A 12,484-nucleotide genomic window follows, 5' to 3' on the forward strand; every position below is an offset into this window, starting at 1 on the left:
AGATGCCACCTCGGCCGGCTGGGCAATCTAGGAGAGACCGGGGGCTCTGCGTGGGACTAGGCCTCACCACGGCAATGTAAAGTACAGTGGTACCTCGGAGATCGAACTTCATTCGTTCCAAAACCGTGTTCGAACACCGATTTGTTTGAACACCGAATCATTTTTCCCCATAAGAATGAATGGAAATAGCATGAATTGGTTCCCCACCCAAGGATGCTCCTATTATGGGCCATTTTTACACAAAGTTTACAATATTAAAATACAGTCCAGTACATAAAAGCATACACAAACAAGAAACACAGTTATAATTAATAGAATAAATGAACATTGAACTTCACTCTTCACTTTACCTGTAGTAAGGAGAGTGGATGGCTTGAGTAGAAGGTGGTGAGGAGGAGTTGTCAATGTTGCTTGGAAGGGGAGTCCCCCTCCATAAACTAACCTTTTTAGGAGCCATTGTGTATGGATAAACACAAAAAAACACTAAAATAAATTAAATTCACTAAAAAGTTAACGGAACGATGTTTTGCAGGTCTGCACTGGGCGAGAGCTACGCGTAAACTGGGCCATTCGCCTTTGTCTCGGTCGCCCTGGCTATGCGTCTCGGCAAAAACAGGTTCTTTGCAGTTTGTTCGACCTCCGAATTTTTGTTCGATGTCTGGGGCAAAAAATGGTCGAAAATTTTGCTCGATCACCGAATTGTTCGAGTTCTGAGGCGTTCAATCTTCGAGGTTCTACCTGTACTCTTTTCTTGATTTGAAGCTTTCGTGACTGCAGAAATCCATACTCTTTGGTTTTTTCGGTAAAGTCACATAGGTTTAAAATACAAATAAAAATGATATCACAACGTTAAGATTGCAACACAGGCGGTCGTCCTCAGGCGGAAAAAATAACCCAGCAGTGGAACTGCTGAACCAGGAAGAACACAGCGAGAGAGCTGTTACAACAAGAGGTTATATATGTTGGCGAAGGGCAAGCAGGCGGAATCTGAGCTGGAAAGGAATTCCATCCCTGCACGCAAGCACGTAAGTTGTGTTAATGGGGGAGATTAGGGAGTGAGAGATTATGGAGAGAGATTAGCATGAAATGAGCTTATTTCGCCACATAAGAGTATCATCCCCGCATATGTGCACAATAGCAGTGTTAATGGGATATTAGAAATATGTTGATGGGAGAGATTAGGGGGATTAGCAAGTTAATGTCTATGTGTAACACAAGCGCATCAACGCAGGAGAACCAACGCAACAGTGGTCGTGCCAGTGAGACACACAGCCCATCATGTCCATGTGAGCATGTGCGTCGATATGCGTGTGCGTTCATGTGTGTAAGTCGATGTGTGTGTAAGTCGATATGTGTGTGAGTCGATGTGTGTGTCAGTCCATGTGTGTGTGTAAGTCGATGTGTTTGTGTATGGGTCAATGTCTGGAAGTGTAAGTCGATGTGTGTGTCTGTCTTTTTCGCCCAGGCAACGCCGGGTACTTCCCGCTCGTCTAACCTATAAATGTCATTGTATGTCTGTGTGTGCGGCCGAAACCGTGGGGTTTATGTTTAAAAAAAAAGTATCCAGGTACCACGCCATTAGCCCCGTGCTGAGCCAGCGCTATTCCGATTGTGCGTCCGTCACCTCCAAAGTAGTTTAATTAGCGATTTAGTGATGTTTTCGTGTATTTATTTATTATCTAGCGCGCGCTCGACCACACGAGCTCACACGCGTTCGGTGTGGGGGAGGGGAATTCTCTTTCGTGTGGACACTGCGCAAGGTAACACACAGATTTACAAACACCTTCAGACATTTATTACCATGACTGTTTACTCATTACAAATTGCCTTCTATAGGTTAGATTTAATGACAGGGATGAACCAATGTTTATGAAGAATATCCTTTTTCTGTACTATTGAGGCATAAGCAGCCACGCAATATCGCTTATTGCACAGGGCCAAACCAATAAATATTCTCAATTACGTCTTCATTCTATCATATTTACACCTGCCCCCTCAGTAGGGTCGGGGGGGGGGTGAGCAGTGACGTTATGTCAATTAGGCTTGATTGGTGCGCTTCTGCTCATAGTTACAGGTGGGTTCGGCTCATTTTGATTTCATGTGTCGCTCTTCCTCGCGGCAAATGTTGGCACCAAGGTGGCGGAACACCCTCACAGTCGCTCCTAATTACTTCCTTATTACTTACTAATTACTTATTATACACACGCGTGCATTTCCCCTCTCCCTTCTTTCGCTAAAGTCACATACATAGAAAACTATTATTTACAAATTTATTTAGTGTATGTAAAAGTTAGAGTCTGCGTGTGTACATCCATGCGTGTGTGTCAGTCGCTGTGTTTGTTTGTGTACGTCCATGTGTGTGTGTGCGGTGTGTTGCAGTCGATGCGTGTGTGTGTGTAAGTCCATGTGTGTGTGTTCGTCGATGTGTGCAAGTCCATATGTGTGTGCGTAGTTCCGTGTGCGTGTGAGTCTATGTATGCATGTTTAAGTCGATGTGATTGTGTTAGTCAATGTGTGTCTGGGTCCATGTGTGTCAGTCGATGTGTGTGTGTGTACATCGAAATGTGTCTTCGTGAGTCCATGTGCATTTGTAAGTCGATGTGTTTGTGTGTGGGTCTGTGTGTGTCAGTCGATGTGTGTGTACGTCGATATGTGTGAGTCCATGTGTGTGTTAGTCGATGTGTGTTTGTGTAAGTCCATATGTGTGTGTAGGTCCATGTATGTGTGTGTTTAAGTCCACGTGTATGTGTGTGAGTCGCTATGTCTGTACGTCGATATGTGCGTGTGTAAGTCCACGTGTGATTAGTCGATGTGTGTGAGTCCTTATGTTTGTGTGTGTAGTTCCATGTGTGTGAGTCTGAATGTGTGTGCGTCGATATGTGCATGTGGAAGTCGATGACTGTGTGTGTGAATCGATAAGTCAATGTGTGTGTGCGTCTATATGTGTGTGTAGGTCTATGTGAGTCGATGTGTGTGTGTGCGTCCGTGTGTGTATAAGTAGGTGTGTGTGTCAGTCGATGTGTCAGTAGATGTGTGTATCGATGTGTTTGTGTGTGCGTCAATGTGTGTACGTCCGTGTGTGCAAGTCATGTGTGTGCGTTATTCGATGTGTATGTGGAGTGGTAGTGTTGCCGTTAGCGCGCTGCGCTATGAACCGGCGACCCGGGTTCGATTCCCGCTCACGGCCAACACCAGTGACGATTATCTGAACCGGTCCCGGGCCTCCCCTAGGTCAACTCAGCCTTAAATGAGTACCTGGTGCGATGTGCAAACATCGCAACTAGGGAGACAAAGGTGGCCGGACGTGGTGTTGGCCACCCACCCCCTCGTGTGCCGTGCCGGCCTTCATAGGTGCTCGCTAACAGCACTTGCCCCATGTCTGTTAAGGCTATACCGGGGATCTTTGTTAGTCAATGTATGTGCCTGGTGCGTGTGTGGACAATTAATATTTAACAATTAAGTTAGTAATTTTTACACTAATAATGTGTCTAAGTCCATGTGTGCGCGTGAGTCGATGTGCGTGTGTACCATCGGACACTCCACCGCCACAACTCCCAATCGGTGATGGGGCAGTTGTGGAGTGGAGAGTTTCCCATACCTGGGCAGTGTGCTTATGACCGGCTCCAGTTTAACATCAGAGGTCTCACTCCAAATCAGTCGAGCGGCAATATCTTTTCATCGGTTGCGTAACGCTGTGTGGAAGCTTCCTGGTCTGTCGCTCCGCACGAAGCTTCAGGTCTTCTCGGCCACGGTCATTCCCTCCCTTATCTACGTTTGCAAAACGTGGACCCCCCTAATGGAGCATCTGCGCCGGTTAGAAACATTTAGGCTGGCCTGCCGACGATCCATCCTGGGTTTAACCAAGCTGGATTGTGTGAGGAGTTCAGAAATCCTTGAAAGATCTGGGCAAAGTCCCATTGGTGAGCTCCTCCGGCAGGCAAGGCTGCGTTGGCTGGGTCATGTAGCCCGCATGCCCTGCCACCGCATGCCTAAACAGCTTTTGTTCGGCCGGATCGAGGGGGCTAAACGGGCGCGGCATGGGCTAGAGAAGAGATGGAGTGATGTGGTACAGGAGAACGTGGACCTGAGTGGACTTTACGATGACTGGTACCAGCGGTGTAAAGATCGATCGACCTCTGTGGAGGAGGCTCGTGAAGGACGCTACTGGGCAGTTGGAGGCAGTCGCCCTCCAACGACGGAGGGCGGAGGAGCGACGCTCACAACAACGAGCGGAGCGCCGGGTGGCTAAAGCACAGCAAGTTGGCAGTCGGGGGCACAGGTGGTGCATCAGCCAGTCATCTCGGTCATCTAAGTCAGTCGACCCGTGGCACCTGGGTCTGCCCCGTGACCTGCCAGCGGGCGTTTGACACTTCACGTGGGCTCAAGGTGCACATGGCCTGGCACAAGCGTCGTGGTGACGTCACCGCCACTTAGTGGCGAATGGCGGTTGTTGGTGTTGTTGTTGTGCGTAAGTCGATGTATGTATGTATGTGCGTGAGTCCATGTGTGTGTTAGTCCAATGTGTAAGTGCATATTGTGTGTGTGTAGGTCGATGTGTGTGTGAGTCTGTGTGTGTGTGAGTCCATGTGTGTGGGGAGAGGTAGTGTAGCGGTTAGCGCGCTGCGCTACGAACCTGGGGACCTGGGTTCGATTCCCGCTCACGGCCAACACCAGTGACAATTATCTGAACCGGTACAGGGCCTCCTCTAGGTCGACTCAGCCTCAAATGAGTACGAGGTGTATAAACATCGCCACTATGGAGACAAAGGCGGCCGGGCGTGGTGTTGGCGACCCACCCCCTCGTGTGCCGTGCCGGCCTTTATAGGTGCTCGCAAACAGCGCTTGCCCCTACAGTCTATTAAGGCTAAAAGGCTATATGGGGGATCTTTGTGCGTGGGTCGATCTCTGTGTAAGTCAATGCGTGTGTCTTTTTCGCCCGGGGCAACGCCGGGTACTTCCCGCTAGTAAACTAAAGAATGTAACTGACCAAAACATCCCAATGTTGACATTACCTGCAGGTTACTCAACTGGGATCACACAACAGCAACATTGGCCCCGACTGAAAACTTGGCAGGACCCTCCTGAAATAATCATGAGACTGAGACTTTGTTTGGTAAACAAGAGAAGTAATAGCAATAATACAACTCATTCGGTATATCTTTTTTGCGGACATTTATTTTCTTTTTATATATACGTCAACAATTTATCAAGTCATTGTGAAGAAATTCAATGTCACTAAACCAGCAAGCAAATGTTATGTTAAACACATTTTAAGCTTTTTGTCTAAATGTACTTTAGTCCTAATTCCTCCTTTTAACTTATAAAACGCATCCCTGAACAGGGCACCCCTGAAAAACGTCCCCTTTGCTGCTCACAATCCCAACACTGTTGAACAACACGCACCCCTCCATCAACCTGCAGAGCAACTGACACAGCGTGGCCTCTTGAGTTGATACTTTAAATTTGTGAATGCAGAGCAGCGGAACTACTGTCAAGCCTGCCGACTCACTTGCCAACCAGTGGTTCACTACAGTTCTTTAACATATAAAATATAAAACGTGACAACTTTGTCGACAGGTTCAGTTGATGCAAACCAAATTTCATATTTCTCTGTTAAAGGTCACATGACCACTAATAATGCAAGTGGCTTGCTCAAGAGACAAAACACTCAATTGGGATGGCTGTATGCAAGATATGTTAAGACCGCAGGTGCTTGTTGAGATGCATGTGCATCTGTTGAAGTTTCTGCATGAAAAATTGCCGTGGAGCAGAGATGGAGCCTGAGAACCGGAGTTTGGGGATGCAGGTTCAGGTCACCTTCAAGACGCCTGTTTGTAGGACAGTTCTGCACTTAGCAACGTGCATGAGCTTTTCATAACCGTACTGTGGAGGTGTTTCTGGAGATGTGGGGAGTTTGGATCAGATGCTGGTGGAAAGTGGTTGGGAATAACACCGTGGGACAAGGTTTGGTTTGTGATGCTACATTTTATGAATCGACATCTGATGAAGATGTTACAATGGCCATATTATCTCAACTCTTCTTTTGAGCCGGTGGTCTGGATAAGGCTGAGAGCTTGTGTGCATTGTTAAAATGCTTGTTTTGTGCTGTCTAGAAAAGATAAGGTTTGTGTTAAATTCTCACGGTGTTCTTGAATCCTGCTGTTTCTTCTCTTTTCTTTTCAATGAGACAAAACGCTTTTTCTTGACGATTGCCTGTGTTGCGATCGAAACGTTGTGATCTATTATTTTTCTATCTACGTGACTTCACCCAAAGACCCAAAGGGTATGCTTCTTCTACTCGTCCATCGGAGCCTCACGCACCCTGAGCTAAACACTGGCTGTGAAAACCTGTGAAGTTGTAAATTCCCACTGTTCATTCCATTTGTCTCATCTTTCATCAATGTACAAGTCTCATGCATTGCAGTTAAAGAGCGAGGCGAGTTTTACACCATTTGTTTGTACACACCTCACACACGAGGGCTGCAAGCAATGACTGAATTCCCTAAAGCTCCGTTTTAGCCGACACTAAGTCATGTCGTTGCAAAATTAAAACAAAATATTTTTGCTTACACGTACAGGACAGTTAGAGACTTAGATGATACGAGTTACAAAAGCTTGTGACCAAATTGCCGAGAATGTGCCCGGCTCGTTCTCGCCGGATCTCAGAAGCTAAGGAGATATGAGCATGGATAGTTGTTGGATGGGCAACCACCATGCACAACAGATTGTTATAGGTTGTTGGGCTACAAAGATTGGCAGTAGAGGTTACTAAATGTATCTGTAATAATGCTCTTCTATGCTCACCTACCTTTACTAGCCTATTATGGCCAGCAAAGCCAAGTATGGTCATTTAACCCTCACCTGCAATACATGGCAAGGCCCTCTTCTGGCAGTGGACTGACGAAATGACAGTACGTGTACTGTACATGGGGTAAAATACCAATCGTCATGGGGCACAAGTGGCGCATACCAATGGACGAGAATTCTGTGCTAAGCAGCAATGGCTGGTAGTGTGTGATTTTCACTCTAAACTGTCGTCTTGACTGCATGCATCCAAGATGACCCATTTTATAAGTCAAAACAACACATTATCCAACTGTTTAAGTTGTAATATACAGCCACGGAAACGTCACAATCGCATCATTGACTAATATTGCTTCCTTGTATTTCAATTGGCATTCATGGAGGAGGGTGGTGCAGTGGTAACACTCGTGGCTCATGGCAAAAAGGACCTAGTTTCAATTTCTAGCTTGGCTGCTTTGCTGTGTGGACGACTTTGAATGTTCTCTGAATGTTCTCACTGAGGGTTTCCTCAAAGTTCTCCGGTTTCCTGCCATCGTTAAAACAACGTAACCATGGCAATTGTAACCGTGGCAATGCTGGAAAGTAAGTAAAAGTTACTGAATTGAGACTACACACAGCAGCAACATTGTCCCATACTGCGAAAACTGTGCAGGACCCTCCTGAAAGAGTCATGTGAGGCTTTGCTGGGCAAGCAAGTCAAATCACTGAGCCTTTGCTTCACCGAAATAGAATTCTCCAGCGGCGGTCGCATGTGAGGCCTGAGGATACGAGAGCGCTTGACGATGATGTAATTACTGCGCAGGAGAGTGAGCTCCGCATGCAGAGAACCCGAGCCGCCCCCGTGCGTGGCCATATAGCGGAGTCACACTCGAGATATATATAAAAAATGCGCAATTCAAGTAAATTAATATAGAAAAGTATAGTATTATTTGTATACATATTTTGGATTGGCACAGCTATATTACTATTGGTTAAACTTTTCAAGTGTACTTTCAATGAAAAGCAATTATACTAGAAATGTCATCCATTGCAACTTTACGCTTAACACTTGGTTACTGCATAACTCAAACACTTTATCCAGTTGACTTGAAGGCATTTATGTACATTGGGCCTGCTGCAATTACAGGGAACTATAAATGTTACTCACGTCAACAAAATGCATCACTGCAACTACAGAATTGGAAAAAAACCAAAGCACAAAAACATTCAGTTATTTTTTTAAAAATCCCATTTCCTAATGATTAACACTGCAACATTATCAATGCAGCTCAACGATACAGTAAAAAGCTCTACCCTCGTCCACTTGTGAGTTGTGAAACCAGTCGCACGCCGGTGTTGCGGAGAGCAATTGCACTTAAAAGTACGGGCGTCGAGGTTGCCATTTCCTGGCTTGCCAGAAGGCAGTACAGCAAGCGGATTCATCTTCATCTGTTTCCATCTGTACGGAACATTGTTGCCTTCCCCCCAACCCCCTTGCACACGTGGGTTTCTCCAGGTGATCCAGTTTTCTCCCACTGTACAACACTCCACTGGTTAAAAACATTTTATCGAAGACCCAAGAGGTTGAGCAACTGATGATGGCGGCTCACCACGTGGCCTTTCCACTCGTCTGTGGTTCACCTCACGCATCCAAGTCCTTCTGTCTTTTTAAGAGCGAGCGAATACTGTGCATGTAACAAGTCTAAGTTATTATATAAATGAGAAGTAACCAAAGGCAATGGGTTTCTACTTATACTTTTGAGTAGGCCTTCTTTGCAGAAGACCCAGGCGTTTAGGATTCGAGTTGAGGGGAGTAGAAGAACAAGCGGCAACTACACTCGTCAACAGGCCCACAGCATCGTGAAGCGCAAGCACAGGGCTGGGTCAGCGTGTGGCTCTCACACGCATGCCGATGTGTTTACCCACCAAGTGCCAAACTTTAGCCATCAATTCCATCTAAACGTCTGTATTTGTGGCTTTGCTGCTCAAATAAAAATTTCCCATTACACATTTTCCTCTGTGCAGCGTTATAGCCCAAAACCTAAACACAGCATAAAGTCGCATATCCGAATCTCTGGAAACCGAGGCCTTGGCAGAAATGTGAATAGATAAGACGAGTTAACGGCGGTGACGCGGCCCAGCGGCAGTGCATTTACCGCTTGTTGCACAGATTCGTAGTTCAAATCAAGCGGCAGCCCTGTTCATTACTTGGGGTGCATTAACCATAAAATGCATAACACTTGGTTCACGGTGGATGTTTAAGGATCGCTTGACGTCATTCAATACGAGGCCATCGCCGGCGCCATGTTCAAAATTTGCCAAGCTGCAAAGTACTTAATTGGGATTACACATAGAAACATCGCCCCCTACAGTGAAACTACTGCAGACTGAACTTAGCAGTGCTTTATTTAGTGATAGCTACGACTATAAGGATGGAGAGCAAAAACCAAATATACTAGATTATTAGACAAAGGTAAAGCACAAACTGCTTTAAACAATGGACGTTTATTAAAAGTTACTACACAGTTTATAATATACAAGAAACCTCCAAACAAAGTATTAAAATAAATATGAGACCTAAGGTACTCCATGAACAGTATCTGACATGGAATGGCCTCAACTCCCAACCAAGTCATCCCTGCTTCTCTTTGTCAAGGATCTCTGTGTTTGAGCCACGTTAACCCATGGCTACATGAGCACAGATATCACTGGGCCTAACTCTCCAGCCGTTGCAGATACTGCAGGCAAGGCAGATGACATTTTCCCTGAACTAGGTGTGGGGGGGCAGTTAATTGGTCAGGGCAGATACACGAGTCGGATATGCGACATTGTACTGTATGAAAATTACCTGCTACTACACAAGAAATCACAAGCGTCCATCTGCAACCGACATCTCGATGGGCTCTGACCCACGAAAACACATGAGGCTGCGCTGAAGTCTCTGCTCGCTCACCTCAATAACGTCAAGCACATTCCTCCGAGTGGTGCTGTGTGAAGCAGTGAGCCACCTGCAAAAGCCTGCAGCCCTCATCACAGCAATGGCATTGCTCCTCTCCCAGCTGTGTTCATTTCTTCAAAACTTCTGGGACAATGTTTTTCACAACTGGGACTAGCGACATGTCACTATGGCAAGAGGATAAGAGGGCGACTCGGTCGTTCCTCTGCAAAGGATTTGTAAAAGAGCAATTAGAAACCCTGCCATCAGCAATTGCAGCTGAAATTGCTGACCCCATGAATTCCCATGCTCCATTCCACTCGCTAAATATGGCAGAATGGCAGAACAGAGACAAAATATCCTGTTCGCTTTCTTTTTGTGGACCAAAATATTATCTTTAGTCTTCAAATGAACATTAAAACGCTTTTTTTTTAACTTCGCAAGTGTCCACGAGGAAGCATTTCTTATAAATGCAGGTTTTAACGTCAGCAATGAATGTCGGCTATTACATTCCAAAAAACATGTTTTATTAACGCGCACACACACTGCCCGACTGCCAGCGTGGCCAGGAACGTGCAGCAGCACTGACATCTACTTCATGTACAAAAACAGCATTTTTTTTGTAAAGCCCTCCACCACATTGTTCGCGTGTAGTTTAAAACAGCTGAGCGGCAGGCAGGGCTAGGACAGCGCGGGGTCGGGAACCTGGCTTGGGGAGGTGGTCGGAGCTGTAGCAGCAGCAGCAGTCGTACCCATCGCTGCCGTCGACGCGTTGGTCGTGGGAGACCCCGGTGCGCTGGGGGATGCCTCTTTGCCGAGCAGGAAGTAATTGCAATCAGAGGCCAGATCAAAGAGGTCAGATGGACTGAGGTCACCTTGGCCCGGTGGCCCGAGGTCTGGATCCGGGAGGATGAGAGGGGAGCTCACATACTGCACCACCTGCTTCCCTGTGCCACAGAGGAGGGAGAGCTCAGGAAGTGACTTGGTAGAGGTGACCAAGACGTTTGAACAACGCGGCGGATCCTTTCACTAGCGGCCAGACGAGCCAGAAACTGAAAATGGACGAACGAAACTTAACACGTAGATTTTCTCAGTAAACGATATGAGGAATTGTCAAGTGTACAAGCGTTTAACAACACACATCATTATTGTTTCATCACATCGGTAAGTTAAAGAACAATCCTCACAACCAAATGTATCAATTATATATGCGACGTTTTGTTTGAAACTGTGTCAAATATCATTTGGACAAGATTCAGGAAGTCAAAGTAACAATCCAGGATGCAGTACGAGGATGACACTGCAAATGGAATAAAGTGTGTGCCTTCATCCACTGTGTGACAAAGGAAGCCATCACTGCAGGTATGTGCACTGAGAGCAGCCAAAAACAGCAATCACATTGTGAGATCCAAGTATCATATAAGATGTTATAGTTTCACTTGCACCTGATTTCCAAGAGTATGGAAAAATCCTAAATGTCCATAACATATTTCTTTCCCAAGAATGACATTAATTATCTCTGTAGTTCTAAGGGCCAGATTGTCAGCTCAGCTCGGGCTCAGCCTTGCACACTCAGCTCAGCTCAAGATTGAGCTGCTTGGTTGCTTTCAAAGAAGGTAAAAGCTTCTCAGCCATGGCCTCGCTAAGGCTCAGCTCCATCCAAATCCTGAGCACGGCTCAGAGCCATGCTCAAAGCCAGCTTAAGTTGAGCAAGGCGCTGAGCCACGCTCAAAGCCGTGTAGTGGTTAGCACACTGCGCTATGAACCCAGCGAAGCCGGGTTCGATTCCCGCTCACAGCCACCGCCAGTGACGATTATCTGAACCGGTCCTCGGCCTACCCTAGGTCGACTCAGCCTCAAATGAGTACCTGGTGTGGTGTGTAACCATCGCCACTGGGGAGACAAAGGCGGCCAGGCGTGGTGCTGGCCACCCACCCCCTCGTGTGCTGTCCCGACCTTCACAGGCGCTCGCTAACAGCACTTGCCCCAACAGTCTGTTAAGGCTATAGGAGGGGTCTTTGCTTGTGCACGTGTGTGTGACTTGCTGCTGCTGGGTCCTGCGTGGTGCACACTTACTGGAGTCAGACACGTCGGGCTCCAGCATCCTCTGCTCTGGGCTGTTCAGGAGCTCCTGGGCAAGTGGCACAACCAATGTGTCAGAAACCCAGTCATCTCATAAGAAAGGTTTTTGGGTTAGATCGCGTAAATGTGTTGAAACCCTCCACCACCGGCACGGCCAATCCGTTAGGGATTTGTCACGTAAACACAACATTTATAATCTGAGTACGACGTTTCGCTGTACATCCAGCATGAATAATATTGGTCTCGAAAGCCTACGTGTTAAACTGATCCAGTCATCTGTTGCTAGCACCCTTCTCAGCACTCTGGTCATTGGATGTTGGACAATCCAATGTAACTGGGGCCGTGATGTGACCCAGTGGCAGCCGGTTCACCGATTGCTGCAGAGGTTCGTGAATTCGAATCTGACAGGCCGCCCTGGTTATTACTGTAGTGTCCATTAACCATATAATACTATGCGCCGTCTGCTTTTCAGCGGATGTTAAAGACCCTGTGATGCCATTTGCAAGGACACCATTGTGCACCAGTGTCATGGTCCAAATTAGCCAAAGTCTAAAACGTATCCACAAATCATTTAATTGAGATGAATTAGAAAGAAATTATCGCCCCCAATTGGCAGACTAATGCCCGATTGGAGGCCAGGTCCTGATTCACTTTGTGCTTACTGGGACAACTGACACTGGAGAA

At 46.7% G+C, this 12,484-nt stretch overlaps 1 protein-coding gene across 3 annotated transcripts in view; it reads right to left on the reverse strand.

The window, feature by feature from the left end:
* Positions 1 to 5,157: 5,157 nt before the first annotated feature.
* HSF1 (heat shock transcription factor 1) overlaps positions 5,158 to 12,484 on the reverse strand; it is a 59,835-nt gene continuing 52,508 nt past the window's right edge. For 2 of the 3 annotated variants that reach the window (XM_061573438.1, XM_061573439.1), the window contains 2 exons: positions 11,795 to 11,849; positions 5,158 to 10,665 (listed from right to left, as the gene is read on the reverse strand). In XM_061573438.1, the coding sequence (XP_061429422.1) occupies positions 10,400 to 10,665; positions 11,795 to 11,849 (321 nt within the window). In that variant the 3' untranslated portion in view covers positions 5,158 to 10,399. The remainder of the gene's footprint in view (positions 10,666 to 11,794; positions 11,850 to 12,484) is intronic. The other variant, XM_061573440.1, reaches the window with a different exon arrangement.

Source organism: Lethenteron reissneri, chromosome 52 (assembly GCF_015708825.2).
Source record: "Lethenteron reissneri isolate LAM-NWPU_2019-01 chromosome 52, ASM1570882v1, whole genome shotgun sequence".
Lineage (NCBI taxonomy): Eukaryota > Metazoa > Chordata > Hyperoartia > Petromyzontiformes > Petromyzontidae > Lethenteron > Lethenteron reissneri.